Source organism: Musca domestica, unplaced genomic scaffold, assembly GCF_030504385.1.
Source record: "Musca domestica strain aabys unplaced genomic scaffold, Musca_domestica.polishedcontigs.V.1.1 13, whole genome shotgun sequence".
Lineage (NCBI taxonomy): Eukaryota > Metazoa > Arthropoda > Insecta > Diptera > Muscidae > Musca > Musca domestica.
The window spans coordinates 4,400,160-4,418,834 of record NW_026712172.1 but is presented as its reverse complement, the minus strand read 5'-3'; the positions used below and the strand labels follow the sequence as shown (position 1 = coordinate 4,418,834).

The 18,675-nt window shown below is 35.5% G+C and overlaps 1 protein-coding gene across 6 annotated transcripts in view; it reads left to right on the top strand.

Annotated features, from left to right (window-relative positions):
* Positions 1–18,516, top strand: part of LOC101890378 (GPI inositol-deacylase) — a 22,980-nt gene extending 4,464 nt beyond the window's left edge. The window contains exons 1-18 of one of the 6 annotated variants that reach the window (XM_020037756.2): positions 11,654–11,794; positions 12,161–12,365; positions 12,453–12,599; positions 12,665–12,740; positions 14,402–14,895; positions 14,953–15,132; positions 15,214–15,378; positions 15,441–15,535; positions 15,914–16,064; positions 16,130–16,268; positions 16,605–16,734; positions 16,800–16,925; positions 16,980–17,173; positions 17,234–17,423; positions 17,480–17,630; positions 17,700–18,052; positions 18,113–18,217; positions 18,270–18,516. In XM_020037756.2, the coding sequence (XP_019893315.1) occupies positions 12,231–12,365; positions 12,453–12,599; positions 12,665–12,740; positions 14,402–14,895; positions 14,953–15,132; positions 15,214–15,378; positions 15,441–15,535; positions 15,914–16,064; positions 16,130–16,268; positions 16,605–16,734; positions 16,800–16,925; positions 16,980–17,173; positions 17,234–17,423; positions 17,480–17,630; positions 17,700–18,052; positions 18,113–18,217; positions 18,270–18,444 (3,006 nt within the window). In that variant the 5' untranslated portion in view covers positions 11,654–11,794; positions 12,161–12,230 and the 3' untranslated portion in view covers positions 18,445–18,516. Of the gene's footprint in view, positions 1–11,653; positions 11,795–11,881; positions 12,083–12,160; positions 12,366–12,452; positions 12,600–12,664; positions 12,741–14,401; positions 14,896–14,952; positions 15,133–15,213; positions 15,379–15,440; positions 15,536–15,913; positions 16,065–16,129; positions 16,269–16,604; positions 16,735–16,799; positions 16,926–16,979; positions 17,174–17,233; positions 17,424–17,479; positions 17,631–17,699; positions 18,053–18,112; positions 18,218–18,269 lie in introns of those variants that run through there. The other 5 variants (XM_059118533.1, XM_020037757.2, XM_059118534.1 and 2 more) reach the window with 5 other exon arrangements.
* The last annotated feature ends 159 nt before the right edge of the window (positions 18,517–18,675 follow it).

Here is an 18,675-nt window from a genome sequence, read left to right as displayed (position 1 = left end):
AAATATAACAAAAAGATTTGTCACAGGCACAGATATGTGCTGAATATTTCGAAGATTTTTTGCCACAACCTATTCATCTTGCCAAATTAAAGATTCGTATCCACATAAGCTATCACTGGCTGATCAATTTTATATGCCTTTTCTACAACGTCAAGAGGTGTCCTATAGTCTGCGAAGTTTTAAAATCGATTAATGTCCAAGCCCAGATAGCACCTGATATATGAAAACATTAGCACTTCGGTTAACTATTTTGTTTAATTATTCACTTAAATTTTGCTCAATTTCCTACTTTCTGGAAAAAATCTTATATTATACCTTTACATATCGGGTAGTCTTACTAATGTTTCAAATTATAGAGGAATGCAGAATTAAGTGCCATTCCAAAATTGTTCGAAAAATTGCTGCAGTAATTTCACTGAAAATTCAATCTATATTGAGTCCATATCAGCATCGTTTTCGTAGTGGTCTTTCAACTACAACAAATCTTATACAATTTACGTCAACAGTTATAAAGGATTTGTTCAGCGTAAACAAACTGATACAATTTATACTGATTTTAGTAAGCTTTTGATAGGGTTAACCATGGACTCCTAATATATAAATTAAATTATATGGGTTTCACCACAAACTTAGTCAAATGGATATCATACTACTTACAAGATAGATCACAACTAGTTTTGTTTTGAACGTTCCATCGGGTGTTCCGCAAGGAAGTCACCTTGGAACGGTCCACTTTCTTTTATTTATCAACGATTTACCTAATCCATAATATTTGAAATTGTAAGTGTACGCAGATGATGTTAAATTATTCATTCTCATAATTGTGAAAACAAGGAGCAGGTTCATATTTTCATGTTTCAATGGTGCAGGTTATATTGTATGGAGTTAAATTTAAGCAAATGTAAGCATATGTGCTTCTCCAGATCTTCTTCTCTGATATGCAATAAACATTGACGGTCATTCATTATCAACTGTAGATTCATTTGTCGATCTTGGCCTTCGATGGATCCGAATTAAATTTTAATAGCCATGTATAACAGTGGTAAATAAAGCAAATGGTGTTTTAGTTTTGTTAAACGGTGGGCCAAAGATTTTCTGATCCATATATAACAAAACAGTTATTTACGTCTCTTGTTAGACCTATATTGGAATAGGGTTCTGTTTATGGGATCCTCAATATGCAATATACTCAGATAAATAGAATCCGTGCAAAAACAATTTCTGCTATTTGCCCTCCGGTTTTACATTGGAAGTGATTTTGTTTTGCCTTCTTATGCTAGCAGGCTAAAATTAATTAGATTGCCTACACTTAAAAGCAGACCATGGTAAAGAATATAGGTAGACGCATCGGCACAGCTGCTGGGACAATGAACTGTCAAACCATTTTGAAATTGAAAATGTTGAATGAAAAATTATTAAATTTGTAAAAATTGTTGGAAAGCACGAATTATAATAACCTCGAATGACGTCGTATAAGAAAACTTATTAAAATCTACTTATATTTTAAAAAATTTTAAATTTTTGACATATCATTGCTCCCAAGCGTTGATGCATCTACCTGTATCTTCTGCCATGAAGCAGACGTATTATGTTGATCTCCATTTTTACTAAAAATATTAAATGGTAATATACCTTCGGATTTCCCAATATCATCTATTAGAATTAATGTCGTTAGATCTAGTAGATACTACCAATTATTATATACTGATTTCCACCGCACGAATTATTCAATGGGCGAACCTCTTAGTAAAATTTGTGTTGACTTTTATTCTGTGTACTGTAATGTAGATTTTGGTATGAGTTTAGAAGTTATTAAATCTAGAAAAATTTTATTTTAAAACAGGAGGGAGGTCGCCCCCTCGGTCGGCAGGGGTGGGAACGTTCGAAAAAAGCAATTTGTCCTTAAATAAAAGAAATTAAGAACGCAAAAATTAAAAATGTATCGAAAAACCAAACAATTGGGTTTTGAATTTTTCAAAAAAAAAAAAAATGTTTTAAAATTTCTTGTCCAAATAACATAACAGAAAGGAGACAAAGAAGAGTTGCAACTGTTTGCAAGAAGAAATTTGTCCAGCAAGAATTTGCCAACTCTCAGTGAATGAACTGTCAAATTGTTCTCTAAAATCGCTCTCTTTTGCTAATCTTTTGTGTTAGCAGACGACTTCCAGTAACAATTTGTAACAATTGTGATAAATTTTAGGGTAAACAGACACAGGATTACTGTCAAAACAAATGTAATGATAGGAATGTAAAAGTGAGAGTACATAAAAGGATTTTTTGAATGGCTTAAGTCATTAGCTGGCTTCTTCGTAGAGGAACAAATCAAAGACCTAAGGCTATACAAAGTTATATTCCATAGACCTTCCCAATTAATTGAATACTGGCTTAGCGGTTTACTTCATTTAACATTGCACAGTGGTCGCTGCCATTGACCAAAATTCAAAAAAACTAAAATCAGATATTGTAGCTTTTTTAGAAAACTTAATAATAATGACTTCATTTTAACGGCTCACTTCGAGAATAGCAAAAAAAGATAAAATGTAGTTAGTTGATTTTTTCAGTGGGATCAGTGGAAAAGTGGAGTGAAAAAAGAATTGTATTACAAAATTAAATACATTTCAAAATGACAAATCTTGGCATTATTATGAAAAGCAGGTATTGACTTATTTTTAGAGAAGTAATTTGTGTGTTTAGTAGTTGTGTATAATATAGAAGATGCGCGTGTTCTGAGTTGCCTTTAAGATTAATTTTGGCAATAAAATTGGATTTCAGTTAAAGTTATAATTGTTTTCCCCCTTGAATAATCCAATGTGATTTTTTTCATGCTATTAGTAATGGTCCTAAGATTCTAAAAGTGCTAATTTAACTCTCAGATTTATCAGATGTGTATGTATGCCTTAAATACTGAAGTGACTTCGCTGTAATTTTGTCAGTTTTATGGCGCTAGTGACATGGAATATGTTTTTTTTTTCTAATATAGATGGTAAGGTATGTAATGCCTTGACTCAGACGTCACCAGTTAAATGCTATATATGTTATGCAAGCCCAAAAGAATGAATAATATTGAAGCCTGCTAACAAAGAGAGATTCAAACAGATAGTTATGAATTTGGATTATCGGCTCTTCATGCATATTTTGTTTTTTGAGTACTTTCTTCATAACAGACTAGAAATTAAAAATGGCAATTAGGTCAAACGTAGCAAAAAAATTAATTGTATATAAGTTAAAGTAGGAAGCAGTGGATCTTCAAAAAACGGGAATACTGCAGAGGATTTTTTCAAAAATGTGAGCTTATCTGCGGTGATAACAGGTATTCAATATTGCTACAAGCAATATTAATGTCGAAAGATTTAAGGCATTTGAACTGGAACAAGTCAATCGGACCGAAGATTATATATGGGAGCTATATCCAAATATCCATTTGAATCGGGCAATAATGCGACCTGTACTTTGTTTACAAAAATACATGGACCAGACGGAAGTTCGGACAGACAGACGGACATGCATAAATCGACTCAGAATGTGATTCTATGCAGATCATCAAAAGGAACTATGGGTCTATCTCGTTTGCTTTTGCATGTTACAAACAAATGCACAAAGACATAATACCCCGACCACCTTGTGGTGTAGGGTATAAATAATCAATATGTCTACTAATTAAAGTTTTCATAAGTATAAGCAGATTACTTTTAAGGATTGTAACAACGGTTCGAATGTGATTGTACACATTGAATACAGAAAACATTTGAGGAAATAAAATGTGTACAAAATGTGTGCTCTGTTCCAGAACTGAGAGAATGTTAAGTTTTTACTTCAATAGTAGATTTTTGCTTTAAGATATCAAAAGAAATTTCAAAACTAGTAAATTCTTGCAGTTCGGGAACAGAGCAAAAATGCACATGACATCAATTACATATCGTGATCTGATAAAATTAAGAAGGTAAGGTCATGCAGTCATATGCTTGTTGTTTTTTATACCTTCCACCATACATAGTGTGGAGGGTATATTAAGTTCGTCATTTCCGTTTGTAACTTTAGCCCTGCCCGTCCGTCCGTTTGTTGTACTCACGCTAAGTCAAAACAAATTAAGATAGAAAGCTAAAATTTTGCACAGATCCCTCTTTTGTCTGCAGGCAGGTCAAGTTCGAAGATGGGCCCTGGTATTCGGTATTTTGATGATTTTAGCCACATTTCAAATGGAATTGTCTGTGACCACACAAGGAGTTCCTGTGAGTATTTAATCTCCTGGAAGATAATTATCTATATAGAATCCACAATATCGTATAGTCCCCATATAACGGTACCCCCTGATATTCGGTATTTTGATGATTTTAGCCGCATTTTTCAACTGAATTGTCTGAAATTCTACACAAGGAGTTCTTTTGAGTACTTTACCGGCATATATCGACACCTTCCGATATCAGGTATTTTAAAGATTTTAAGAGATTTTTTTAATGGATTTTATTTTTTTGAAAATTTCTTATCCGTCAAATGGTGGAGGGTATTTAAAGTTAGGCCCGGCCGAACTTACTGCTTTTTTACTTTTTTCAATATTTTACATTGACAACCCATTGTATATACGCAAATTAGAGATGGGAATTCGCTTTTAAAGAAGTTAAATTTAACGGGTAAATTACAGAAAATACAGAGTTGGATAATATTATTTGAAATGAGGTTACCTTGGTTTAATTGTACCCATGGTACAATAAGGAGATAGAACAGCTTTGTAAAAGTATATATCACTGGTGGCCAAAACTAAAGCAACTAAAATCGCAAAGACAATAAATGCCCTGTAACTTTTACAAAATAAACAAAACGTAGTTATTTTTCCACCTTTAAATGAGGTACTTAATTCACTTTTAAAAAACTAAAAATAAAATTACAAAAATATTTTGACTGAAAAATAATATATGGAAAGCTAAAATGACCCAATTTTTGCTTGGTCAAACTAAATCAACTTTTTGATTTTTTATTTAAAATAATTAAATTTTGGCTAGAATCGATAGCATCCATTATTTTTGATAGCAGCTGCACACCTACGAGACATTGAATCTATAACACTCTCAATTTGATCCTTGGGTTTGCTTTCCCAGGCACCTGAATTCTTTGGAAAATGTTGTGTTTATTTGTTTCCGAATCTCGCTTAATCTTCCTGTCTACGATACTCCAAAGGTTTTCTATGGAGTTTTGGTCAGGTGATTGTGCCGGCCATGACAAAACATCGATTTTTGACTCCCGCAACCAATCTATGACAAGTTTTGATGCAAGTTTGGGATCATTGTCATGCTGGAACACCCGAATAACCCGAATATTTTCCTCAGCGAAAGGGAACACGTGATGTCCAAAACATCTTTGTTAACAAACCGATCCATAACTTCCTTTATTTCATGGATAGACCCAAGTCCATAGAAAGAAAAACAGCGCCACGCCATTCTTGACCCTACCTCATGCTTTACTCTACCCTTGCAACACTCCGGCTTGAGTCCTTCGTTTTTTGGTCTTCTCACCGTAAAATTTGTTCATGTCTGCTCCTTTAATATTAAACGTAGACTCATCCCAGAATAAAAGTTTTTACATTGAGCTGGAATTTAGTTAATATTATCGTTGCCGAAAGTCATACTGGCTTTTTCCAGATATAAATGGCTTTTTTGGGGGGCTTACGGGCATGCAGACCAGCTACCACTTCTAGCCTACTCACTGATCTCCAGCTTATATCCAATGATAGCTCTCTCACCAATCCAGTTGAACTCTTAAATTGTTGTTTTTTATTTCTCTCACAATTTGTTGATCAGTACGGGCTGAAGTTTTTCACGGCCTTCATCCGTTATAGACTGTTACTACTGATCCAGTTCCATAAAACCGACTTAGTATACGGAAATATTTATGAAATATTTCTCGGAAATCATTTTCTACGATATGTTGTTTTCATAGTCACTGATAACATGGTGTTTTATTCATGTACTGTATTTGCTTCTAGCCATTTTTTTAACTTTTTTTGGCAGTACTTAAGAAACGAAAAGAAAAACACATGCTGTTGTAAATACCTCTCAAAAATTATTTATGACAAGCGAAATTACCTAAGGAAGCAAAAAGTGATAAATATAACAGCAAAAAACTGAAATTGCAGCGATCACATGAATGTACAACAGAGTTGTTTTTGTTTTGTCCAAGCCAAAATCGGGTTAATTGACTTTACCATACATTATTTTTATATAAAAATTAATTTTAGTTTTTTGTTTTAGGTTTTTAAAAAGTGAATAAAGTGCCTAATTTAAAACTAGAAAAATTTCTCATTTTCTTAATTTTTAAAAAGTTACAGGGCATTCATTCTCCTTGTAATTTCAGTTGCTTTAGTTTTGGCCACCAGTGTATACGCAGGAAAACCAACTTTCTGTCAAAATTATTCAAAATTGTATGCATTTAATTTATTTGGTATTTTTTCTCATTTTTAAAGCGAGGTAAACATCGCAAAAAATAGATGAAATACTTGGCTGGTTAATATTTTCAAGCGCGCCCTGCAATTCACGTTTCCTCCAATCATTGATTTTGAAAATATTTTATTTTATTTTGCAAAACAATAAATACGTGTACAAAAGTGGCAGACGTCGGACACGCTCAGAAACAATTGTAATCAACTGGTTGCTCTGCTTTTCCAGCAGGAATTGTCCAGCAACTTCTTTCTGAGAGAGTAAGGTAGTTTTATTCTCTTTTGCAAGGAAAATGCGAAAAGTAAACAGACGCTATTCCTGCAGAAGCTTGCAACTAATCAGCTGATTTGTCAAAACAAACCAATTTGTTCCCCATAAGGAGAATTAAAACAAAGGAAGCAATACTAATTTTACAAGTTTTTTAAATAAAAATGTTGGAAATAGTCTTTTATTTTCTTATTACATATTAACATTTACGTTTTTCACATTTTGTAAAGTTGTTCTCCAAAAACAATTAGTCTTGCTAATTCCAAACCAATATTTTCAAATTAAAATCACAAAAAGAAATAAATAAACAATAGAACACATCTGATTGAATGTCGATGAATGAGAAGAAGAAGAGTTGCAAGAGATTGCAAGAAGAAATTTTTCCAGCAAGAATTTGCATACTCTCACTGAAAGAACTGTCAAAATTTCTCTCTCCAACCGCTCTCTTTTGCAGAACTTTCGGGTTAACAGACGACTTCCAGTAACAATTTGTAACAATTGTTACAAATTTTAGGGTAACCAGACACACCTTATTTTACTCCGATCTTAACTTGCCCACTGATAAAATATACATATGTTCAGAATTTTAGCCTTCAATCTCAATTAGTTCGGAAGATAGTGGCAAACGATTTAGAATTTTACTCTGATCAAGAACACACAATGATTATTTCGATTAGTTACAATTGTATGATGGAGGCTAAAATAGCGACACTTGACTCTGTAGGATTTCTGGGGACCTTCGACATTTTATTTGTAATGATAAACTCTAACTCCATACCAAAATTAAGCTGTATTTTCGTTTAGGTCTATTTTCACTGGACTATATACAGTCACCCGGACATAATCCCATTTGCAAGACCGATTCCTGTGGGGACTACTTACAAAGATAATCAAAAGTTAATCAAAAGTAGTAAACTTGAGATCGCGTTACCTGCTGCGGGATATACCCAGGGGAGAAAATCTCAAACCCCGGCGAAATGCCGGCTACTTACAAATAGTTTAAAATATAACCTTTCTATATGTTTCACGCAACATATAACCTTTCTATATGTTGCGTGGTTGCTTAGCAACCGTTCGACTCGGAGACCTGCTGGTCCATTGTGATCATCCTGATAGAGTGAAAAATAAAGAGAGAAGGAAATAGGCTTATGTTAGAAGGTTGTATCCGCAAAGAATTGATCGTGTTGTCTTTAGCCATTTTAGTCTTTTAGCGAACTGAAGAATAACTGACGGCTCAGTGTTGGAGAGTGAAGACAGATCATGCAGAGTTTGCTTTCCTGTTAGCCTCAGTCTGACTCTAAAAAGAGTTGAACATTGGCAGAGTAAGTGTTCCGCAGTTTCTATATCTTCCTCGTCTTGACAAAGCCCACAATAGTCAGGATCGTCACCCTCACTTGGAAGTCATGGCCCTAATATTACAGTGACCTGTAATTAAGCCCACTACAAGTATTAGGTCCGATTTCGTCATAGAAATGAGTGATAGAGATCTCCTTTCGGAGAAATTACCGGCTATTCTTCCAGAATAGTGTTTTTGTATAATCTGGAAGAAGTGAGCTCTCAATCTCTAGAAGAGCTGACTCGGAGCCACTTCTGGCCAATTCATCCGCAGCTTCATTGCCAGAGATGTTGCTATGACCAGGAACCCAACAAAGCTTAATAAAGGCCTTCACTTTTTCCATACCAATCCTGCACTCCAGGTCGGCCATAAATTTGATGGTGGATGAATTTAGCGCTTTTAGGGCCGCTTGACTATAGACATATATAGTCCATCCAGTTCAGCTGTTCGATTCATCAGCAATTCTACTGCTTTCCTGACAGATTTCTGCCTGTAATACGCTACAGTCTTTATTGAATTTGAATGAATTCCGGATATTCCACTTTTCATCTTAGAGCCGTCGGTATAGATAGCTATACCGCGGGAAGGTGGGTGTTCTGGGTCCAAGTGTCTCTGCTAGGTATGCTTCTGAGTGTACCTGCAATTAAAAGTGGTGCTGCTCATTGTACTTTGTCAATGTTTTTACTGAGGTAAAGCCTTCCCAAGAGAGTGCCACCAAACTAAATCTCATATAACCATTTGATGATATACGGTTTTAGTCCCCATCTCTCCCTATGGAGTTTTTGCAGGAGTAGAGTGCTATCAAGCCTCGCTTAGCGCTTTCATCGATGTCCCTCTTCCAGTTCAGACGCTGGTCGAGGATGGTGCCGTGATACTTGGCTTCAGACGAAAGACTTAATGTGACGCCATCCAGCGATGGTGGAAAAAATTCCGGGAGTTTCCGCTTCCTTATAAAGAGAACAAGTTCTGTTTTAGATGGATTGACGCCAAGCCCATTGCAACGCAACCATCTCGATAGCCTCACAAGAGCTCCCTGCATTAGGTTTGAAATAGTTTGCAGGTACCGATCACTTTCAGAATCGGTGCTAGGACCGTCGATGCGTGCTGTAGCATGGTGAGAATAATACCGTCCGATCCCAGTGATTTGATGGGCTTGAAGGGGTATATGGCAAATAGGATTTTTGGAGTGCTTACAATCCTATTGATCAGGTTCACGTCCTTTGCTGCACGTCTGCTTACTTTCCTAAGACCACCTCGGTGCTTAGACCACCAATGCGGTTGGCATTTCTTGTCAGGGAATGTAAGCGGACACGCTTGCTTATATCATTCAAGTAAGACTTTTGTCAAGAAATTCACAGAGTCGTCCAGACTCGAAACTGAGTCCACATTTATGTTGCTTGCTAATCTCAGCCTCTGTGAATTTGTCCCAACGAGCCATCATAGGATTCCAATGGAGTTTTTCACGAATGCCCTCTACCAATACTTGGAATGTGATCTTCCGGTGGTCCGAAAACGAACATTCGGAGGATACTTTTCAGTTCAGTATGAGCGGTTCATCCTCATTAGTTAGGGTGAGATCAATGACCTCCTCTCTATCCTTGTTTTGAAATGTAGCCTCGTTTCCGCTATTACATATTTTCAGATTATGTCTAGGAATAAAATCAAAAACGGACTCATCTCTTGCATTTGTATCCTTACTGTCCCATTGAAAGTGGTGTGCGTTTGTGTCGCATCCAATGATGAGACTGCCTTTGCTTCCAGCTCCGCGGACAGCTTCTCTACTACTTGGCCCGGTGTGTCGGGGTACTCGTATGGCAGGTATAGGGACATGAAGACTAGAACCCTTCCAGATCGAATCTCCAATCTAACCGCCATGGCTTCTCTTCCGCTGAAATGATTAAGGAAGATTAAGTTCATGTTCTTTTAAGCGACGATACATTTTCTAACCTTATCTCCATTGGAGGTGCCGTAGGTGATGTACCGTTCGTTCCCCAGAGCAGTCACCTTATTTTTGCAAATATAAGGTTCATGGACCATGGCTATGTCAACTTCAGCCTTAGTGAGGGATAGGAGAAGTTCAGCTACAGCCGCTTTGCAGTGATGCAGATTAATCTGCATAATACTTAGTAGTTGCTGCATCTCCCTCCTACTTCAGCGGCGTTAGACGAATCCATCCTCCGCCGAAGTTCAGCTCCTCCCCACACGCCTGAAGGTAATGCTCGCCCGCAGTATCGATGGATACCTTGACGACAAGGCCTCCACCCTCCGTACTAGAACCCACTAGCCGCCAGTTCTCCGTACGAAGGTTGAGATTCTGTTTCCCCAGTATTTTAAGCATACGTGCCGGATCCATCGATGACGTGGAAGCCAGCTACGCGGTTACGAGGAAGTTTTTGGATTCTGCATTCTCGCAGCAGATGTCATTCACTCCTCCCCAGGGAAGACCAGCTGTCTCAGACGGGCCTCTATGAGCAGCCACCGATTATCGCTGATTTTGCCTTCCGGCTCAGCACGATCGAGACTGCTATGCGGAGGTTGTCCGGATATACAGTCTGGGAAATTTTCCTCTTCCTACCGCATTGGCTTGAAGGTTGGGGTTTATTGATGGCCTTAACGCTTGAAAACTGTTTTGGCAGCTTGCGGCGATCCAGCGGCAACCTTCTTGGTGACGGCCTGAGAGGATGACGCAGTAGGTGAAAGCGGGTGTTTACACGTTGACGGCTTTTTTGCTTCAGGGTGTGGTTACTGCGTTGACCGTCTCCTCTTCAACGTTGAACGAGAAGGGGGTTCGGTCTCCTTTGGTTTCGCTGAGATAACTGTGCCTTCAGACTCTCCCCTCTTTTTCTTCCGCCTATTGCGTTTTTTTCACAGGTGATCTGGACTTAGTGGGGACAGTGTTTAATTCAGTTGACGGTACAACGGCCGGAGCTGAAGTTCCAACAACTGGAATTTCCCTGTCCTCCACGGTGCCCTTACCCAAGGGTGCGTCGCAAGCGGGCCTGCCCTCTTGATAAGGTCGACAAGGAGAGAGGCAAGATCCTTATCAAGTGAACACTTAGGCAGTAGCGGGTGGTTATTTTCGAACTGCCCCACTGCTTTCAGGTTTGCCCTGATAATGGCCTTTTCTCTCTGACTGCAAACCTTGGAACACAGATAGGCACGGTTTACGTAACATCCCAACGCTAGTAGCATCGATATATCGGGCGTTCCACTATCCGCAACCTGTGGACGCGTCCGGTCGCACCCAGCTATGCATACAATACAGAGATATTGGCCGAATAAAATTTAGAAAACTTTGGTTCGTGTTAGTTGGACATAACCAGAGGAGAAAATAGTTTAAAATTTACAAAAAGTTGAAAATTAAGAGAACTTAAGTTCGCGTTAGCCGGTGTCGGACATACGACATAAATAGGAGGTTGCATTTTTCAACAATTTTTACAAATTTGAAAAATTTTTTCAAAACTTTCATTGTCCCAGCAGCTGTGCCGATGCGACTACCTGTATTGTTTTACCATGATTATAGCTAATGCATATTATAGCGAATAACAAAGAATGTTATCAATCCATTGTGATTAGCCATCGTAAACACCGCATATGTTTTCTGGGCGAAAATTAGGGCTCTGTAAACCGATCTTAAATTTTGTTTTGATTATAAATATTCTTCATTCCCGCTTTGCTGTTTGTTTTTATTTCTGCGGATGCGATGTCAAGTTGCTTTTATATCGGTTCGACATCTCAGCTTGAAATTTTGAAAGTTTAGAAAGTAAATCCCTTCTTATGAATTATTTTAATAATTTAAATAAAAATCTATAGATCATGTCTGGTTTAGAGCACCCTTGCGGATCTATAAACGAAGCAATATGGGTGTCATTGTGAAACTTGATGTCCTGGTTCCGATATATTCCATTTTCTTAATGAAGTCGTTGCCTTTACAAAATTGAAAAATCTATGAAAATTTTAGAATTTGGAGGAGTCTCTTCTCAGGGTCCCGAGAGCTGTATATGGTAAATTTTAATCCGCAAGGGACTTTAAACGAGGCTAACAAAATGCTGTGTGTATATACATATATTGTATAAAATAAACTTTCACGGTCATCGATTTGTGTCAACTTTTTAATTGGGTGTTTCAGGAACCACAGGACTAACAAAACTATTGCCAAGGAAATCAAAAGACCTACCAAGACACATACTACAAATAAAATGTTTAGAAATGCAACAGTATTACTAATATTGGCGTCATTTCTTTGTTTTCTTTATGGAATAAAAAATCTATTTTTGGAAGTTGAGGAAAATGCTTGTCGCATGACATATATGTTTGGTGTTCCCCAATTTTCTGTAAGTATTCTGTAGCAATAATACGAATATGAATTTATGAATGCGCAAATGCATGTCATCAACGAACTAAATGAGATTTTTTTTAAGAAAGTAAATATTAAGGATAATTCAGAGTTCCCGCACTATGGCCTGTTTTACTATTACGAAGGAAGAATACTTCAAGATGTAAATAGGATGAAATTGAAAGGCGCGCCCGTCATTTTTGTTCCTGGAAATGCAGGCTCTTACAAACAGGTAAGTAGTGTTATTCAATCACTGGAGTTTGACTTTGTCTTGTTATAAGGTTTTTTCTCAAATAGGTTCGTTCATTGGCTTCGGTAGCGTTGCGTAAAGGAATGGATAATGATCGCGGCATACATATGGACTATTTTACAGGTATTTTTTATAAATTGAAACAAAATGCCGGTTTATGGGCCTAAGTACTCACCTACTCAGCAATTTTTTAGAGAAGTTTTTGATAGTGGTCCGTCTAGGGCCGGCAACTTAAGAGTACTACGTAACTTAATAGTTTTTACTACGAATTCATACGTCCCAGGTCTTTCGCCGGGATGCAATTTTGTAATATTTTATCATATCAGTAAATTGAGTGTTGATTTTATACACTTCGGTATATATGTAGGTACTTTAGTCGAATATAATTTTGTTTCGATCTGCTGACGAAGTCTATTTTCGGTAACGATAAGCATTTGGAAAAGTTAGAATAAGGAAACTATATCTTGAAAAAATGTTATTTTCATATTCTAAAATCCTTGTTATATTTTCAACTGAGCGTTTATAATTTGATATTTCGGTAGCGGGTAGAAATGGAAAATGAAAAACTTTTCGTTATGGGTGCAGATTTTGGAATTTGGTACATTCAAAACAATCCCTGATCTGGGAACTTTTCTCCAAAACAAATATAAATCAAAAATATGTGTTTGTTATTTTTATATCATTCCTCTGAATGTATAGTTGTAAGCTGTAGGTACAAAATTTGTAGGAAAAAAGATTTAGAAATCATGTAAGATACAATATTAACAAATGCTTTTTCCCTTTTATAATATTTCATTTCATAATATAATAACGTAGTTATTTTAGCCTTAATTAAAACTAATCTGCATTTTGTGCATCATCATTTGTGGTTATTAGTTAAAAATGCTGATTTCAAATCTGTTGATTTAATAATGTTGATCATTACGTGCAAAGAAAAAGCTGTGGTCATTAGGTATATCTAGCTACGCCACATTTGGTCACAATTGTTACAAATTGTTACTGGATATGTCAACTAGCAGAAAACTCACTTTTCCGCGTAAAATGTTTGGGTAAAAATATCAAAATTTCCATTTAACGTTGAATATTTTTTTATGCTGAAGCTAAAGTTAGTAAAAATTTAATTAGAAAAACGCTTTTGGGCTTGTTAGATTAAGAAACCAAAAAACACTACTTAAGCGGAGTTCCACACTCTTGAAATAGCGACCGTAAATGTTGTATCCAAATAGAAAATTCAAAGAAAAATATAAATCTATGCAGCTGTAGGTTTTACAATCACGGACATCATTTCTTAATACAATTGCTATACAAACTATTTTTGTACAATTGTGTTGGTGAACACACATACATCCCATGGAACTCTCTTTGCCTTGCCTTGATTTAGAGATTTCCATTTGCGCATCTCAAAAAGAACCAAAACTCAACAAGCCTAAAAATGCCAACACTCAACGCAATGGATATATTAAACAAATTATATACTTCCTGACATAAGGATTTTCCACATCTTCCCCTTTAGACACTGAAATGTCCACTGAATTTAAGTATCAAGAATTAAAAATTGTACATAAAAAACTAGTTGTTTTCAACATATTTTTTCCTATTTTTAACGCATAGAAAATTGAACATTAGAAATTAGTTGTCTTCGACATATTTATTCCAATTTATAACGCAAATATGGCTACAGCTCCCACACAAATTGACAACAAACAGATTTTAATTATTTATTAAAATTAATATCCTTCGTAAATGTATGAACAATTTTTATTCATTAATTATACTCTTTCTAGTAAATTTTGAGGAACAGCTTTCGGCTTTATACGGAGGATATTTAGAGAATCAAAAACTTTTCTTGCGAATTGCTATTTTAGCAGTCAGAACATTATACAAAGAGGCGAACAATGTGGACAAATCTATAATACTTGTGGGTCATTCGATGGGTGGTAAAGTGGCTCAAGCTGTAATACAAGACCCCGCAATTGCCAAATATATCAACACCATAATATTCATATCATCGCCAATAGACAAGCCAGTTGTAAATTTCGATCCAAAAATTAATGAGTTTTATTCGAATACTGATGGATATTTCCATAACAAACGAACTACACATCTGCCAAACCGACAAACAAATGTATGCTTAAATTATCAGGATAAAATACCGCACCAGGGAAATGAGTCGAAAATATTAGATAACATTCTTATGATTTCTATGGGCGGAGGCAATCGCGATCTGTTGGTACGTGATGGTTTAACTACTTCTCAGTACAATGATATTCACGCAATGGTAAATAAATTACACATTTTATTTTTTGTACTTGCTCTAATATGCATGTTATTAAAGACTTCATCGATACCTAAAGTTTGGTTGAGCTGTGACCATTTGTCTGCTGTATGGTGTTTGCAATTGGTATTGGTGATTAACCGCTTCATTTTCGGGATATCTGTCATTGATGAAAACAAAAATGTGTTCTTTTCTCCCGATAAATACTATCGCACTCAAACAGCTATAAATTACTTTGTGGTTTGTATTTACATACATGGATTTTAACTGGCGTAATGGCAAATATATATATGATCATACAATTTGGTGTTGCTTTTTCAGAAACCCTTAAATAAGCCTAAATCTAATGAAGTATATTTCCCCAAATTAAATTCTGGCTCAAGTTGGCAGGAAGATTCTAAAATTGCTTTTCGAAAAGTGTTTAAAAATGGATTACGTGCTGATTATAATCACTTATTACCAACAGCGAAATACAAGGAATTGAAGGTATGTTCGATAATTGTGACATAAACGCAAAATGAGATGCTTATACTTCATGCGACTTTTAGAAAATCTACATTGAAATTGATAGCTACGAAGATTTCGAAAATGATTGGGTTTTCGGCTGTACAGCACATAGAACTGAGGCCAGTGGATTGTACTGGTGAGTATTTATCATCTCTAAGAATAGTCTTTGTGTAATAAATTTCAGAACACCAAAATGCAGTTAAAAATGCAAATTTATACATTTGATTTGTTAATGTAGCGGTTTTGTGAAATATTAAGTCAAAGTATATCATCAATGTATGTAACTGTGGGTCTATATTCCCTGCATTACATGTGATAAAAACTTATAAAATTGTACTCATTTGAACCAAAAAGAAATATCCTACAAAAAATGAAGAATCGATGCAACAGAATGCTTAAAAAAAATCAAATAATTTCGTGCATATTTTTTTCTTGAAAAACGAAATAATTGAGCTCTCTAAAAAATATGAGACAGTTCAAACAGGTGCTAATCTTTATTAAAATTTTTAAACAGTCAGAAGGGAACTTCGCTTTCACATTTTGTTCAAACCATACCCTCTCATGATAACTATCGATACATGGTACTACTCGATATCCACCGCATGCTAAAGTACTATCCAGATTGGACACATATCCTCGTTCGGCTAAAACCCACCAACAAGCCGGTTAGTTTGCCAAAGTATAATGAAATTTCTGCAAATTTAAATTTATTTTTTTTTATTTTGCATAGACTTCACTAAAAATCGATGCTTATAGTGTAGAAGATCGGAAATACAAAATAAAAGCTCCCAAGTTTTCCCTACCAAAGCTAAAAACACTCGTTAATGAAACAGTCATGGGAACAATACACACCGGAGTTCTTATTGAAGGTAAGTGGTTTTATACTGGACATTTTTCTATATACCTGTGGAAACGAATATTTTTACTAAAGCATTAATATATTATCTCAAAATTGTGAGAATCGGTAGTGGGATTCTCTAATCATTTCACGACACAATTAACTACAATAGTACTATTTCTTATAATTTCGGTAAAGAAAACGAAAATTGTCGGTAAGCTAACGACGAAAATTAAGTACTTGTTAGGTCCCCGACAGAAAAAATGTGGTTGAATGTTATTTCATGTTTGCTGGAACATTTTGTATTTAAATGTAGAATATACCTATGGTGTTGATATGTTTGTAATTTTTGAATCATACTTTAAAGGATTGGACGAGCCATTTCCCACTGTACAATTTGATATTGAACCTGTAGAATGTGGAGATGATGAGTTTGGAGTAACTGCAAAAATATGCATTCCTTGGGCTCGTGGCTTCAATAGGCATATTCATCTAACGTATGTCGTGAAGCTATCACTAGTTTTAGTAGCCTCTAATAAACTACAGCCGTTATTTCTTTCAGACATGATACAAAAGTAAAAACAATATATGTGAATGTGCCATTTTCTACGCCAAGTGGTTATAACACAACTCAAAATCCAGTAACTTTAGATTTATTTTTAAATCCAAGTTGCCGTTACAAAATAAGGTTTGACTTTAAAAGCATTTTGTATAATAATAATTAATAGTGAAATCATTTTAGTTACCAATTTTCTATTGCTGGAACTTTCTCCAAGATTGTACAGGAGTTCTATCATTGGTTGCCGGCGCATTTAACTGCAGTACTATTTTTAGTTCTTCGGAATCAAATCGTGTCATTTCAAAACTCCGAAGATGCATTGTTTGTGAAGCCCTATGCCGGGTTTTTTCAGAGTAAATCGCTTTACATTGTAACAGGTGACCAATTGCCTTGAAAGTATAAATATGAGTGTTGAAACTAAAATTTGTCTTTTTTAGGGTGCCGACTTTTAAAGAAACTCTTACTAAATTTGAAATTTCTTCCAATATCTCCTGATACTTCGAACTACAGTTTCTATGTTTCTATAATTATACACGGAACTGCAATTGTGCTATCCATCGTTTCAGTTTTTTCTATATGGACGATCTTGACATTTCATGGTAACATTCTTCACAAAATTGCACTTAAGTAAGTTTATTTAGAGAATTTATTTCTGACTACTGACCTTTTCTATATATACAAAGATTGACAAGACTATCAACGGCTTCGTCGGAAATTTTAATGAAAGTTGTTACCACTTTACCCTTATCCTTTGGAGTACTGTTTATATCGATATCAGTAGGCACATGTAGTGGAATTGGATTAACACTGGCAACAATATTTTACTTTTTAGTGGTACGTATTACAGTAGTAATATTGTGTGAACTCGGCAATGTTCTTTTTACACGTTGTTTTTATTTAAAGATTTCTAATGCGTACAAAGATTACCTGGAGAATTGGGCATGGGATAAAGCAAAGGGGATATTTAAAAGAATTCGTCAAAAAATTAGATCAACCTCAAAAAATAAAGGGACAGTTGCCCTGTCACAAAGGGAAATAATTGCTGTTGATGGAAACCCTGGACAAGAATTGATTCCAAATAACGAGAATGGGGACACCAATGAACTTGACGACTCCAATGAAGTGGCCAATGAGGAGAAATGTTCTTATTTTGAAGGATTAGAAAATTTTGCCTTTCACATTACAATGCTTATGTTACTCGGCATAATGTCCGCACTTAATTTCGGTCTTAGTGTAGCATGGATAAAAGCTAAGTAGTATGTGTCTTAAATCTCAGTTTTAATGTTCAATATGTATAATAGTTCATCACTTTTTAGCCAAGGTCACATACACGAACATCTTCCGGATCCATTTATTATACCCACAATAATAACTCTAACATGCCTCAGCGTGCTGTTACAATTGGGAGCTCCTCGCAAATCGTAAGTATATATAAATAAGTACGTTGCAAAATTTAATCTTTTTGTTTTGCAGATCTGGATACCATTATGTAGCGATTATACTATACTTATGTGTTTGCGGGTGTATTTTGTTTTGCCAGGAGATAGTTTATCGTTTGAGTTATTTGATAACCTTCGTCTATGTATGCGTAGCACTGCAAGAGGTTTGTTATAACTTTTACACACTTATATTGGACCGCCGCCGTTAGTATTACTTTTTGCCAATCTTAGTTGTTGTTATTATATTATGCATAAATAATAAAAATGTTTGTTATAATTTTTTCTATGTCTTTTATTTTTTTAGTATTTTTGATTGATCTAGCAGTGGGTAGGTCTTTAAATTACGGAACCCATATCAGAAAAGTTCAGTAATCATTGTACCTTTTATTTCTTTCCAAATGTGCAGGTTAAAACTGTGTAGTCGATAAAGATCAAATAGC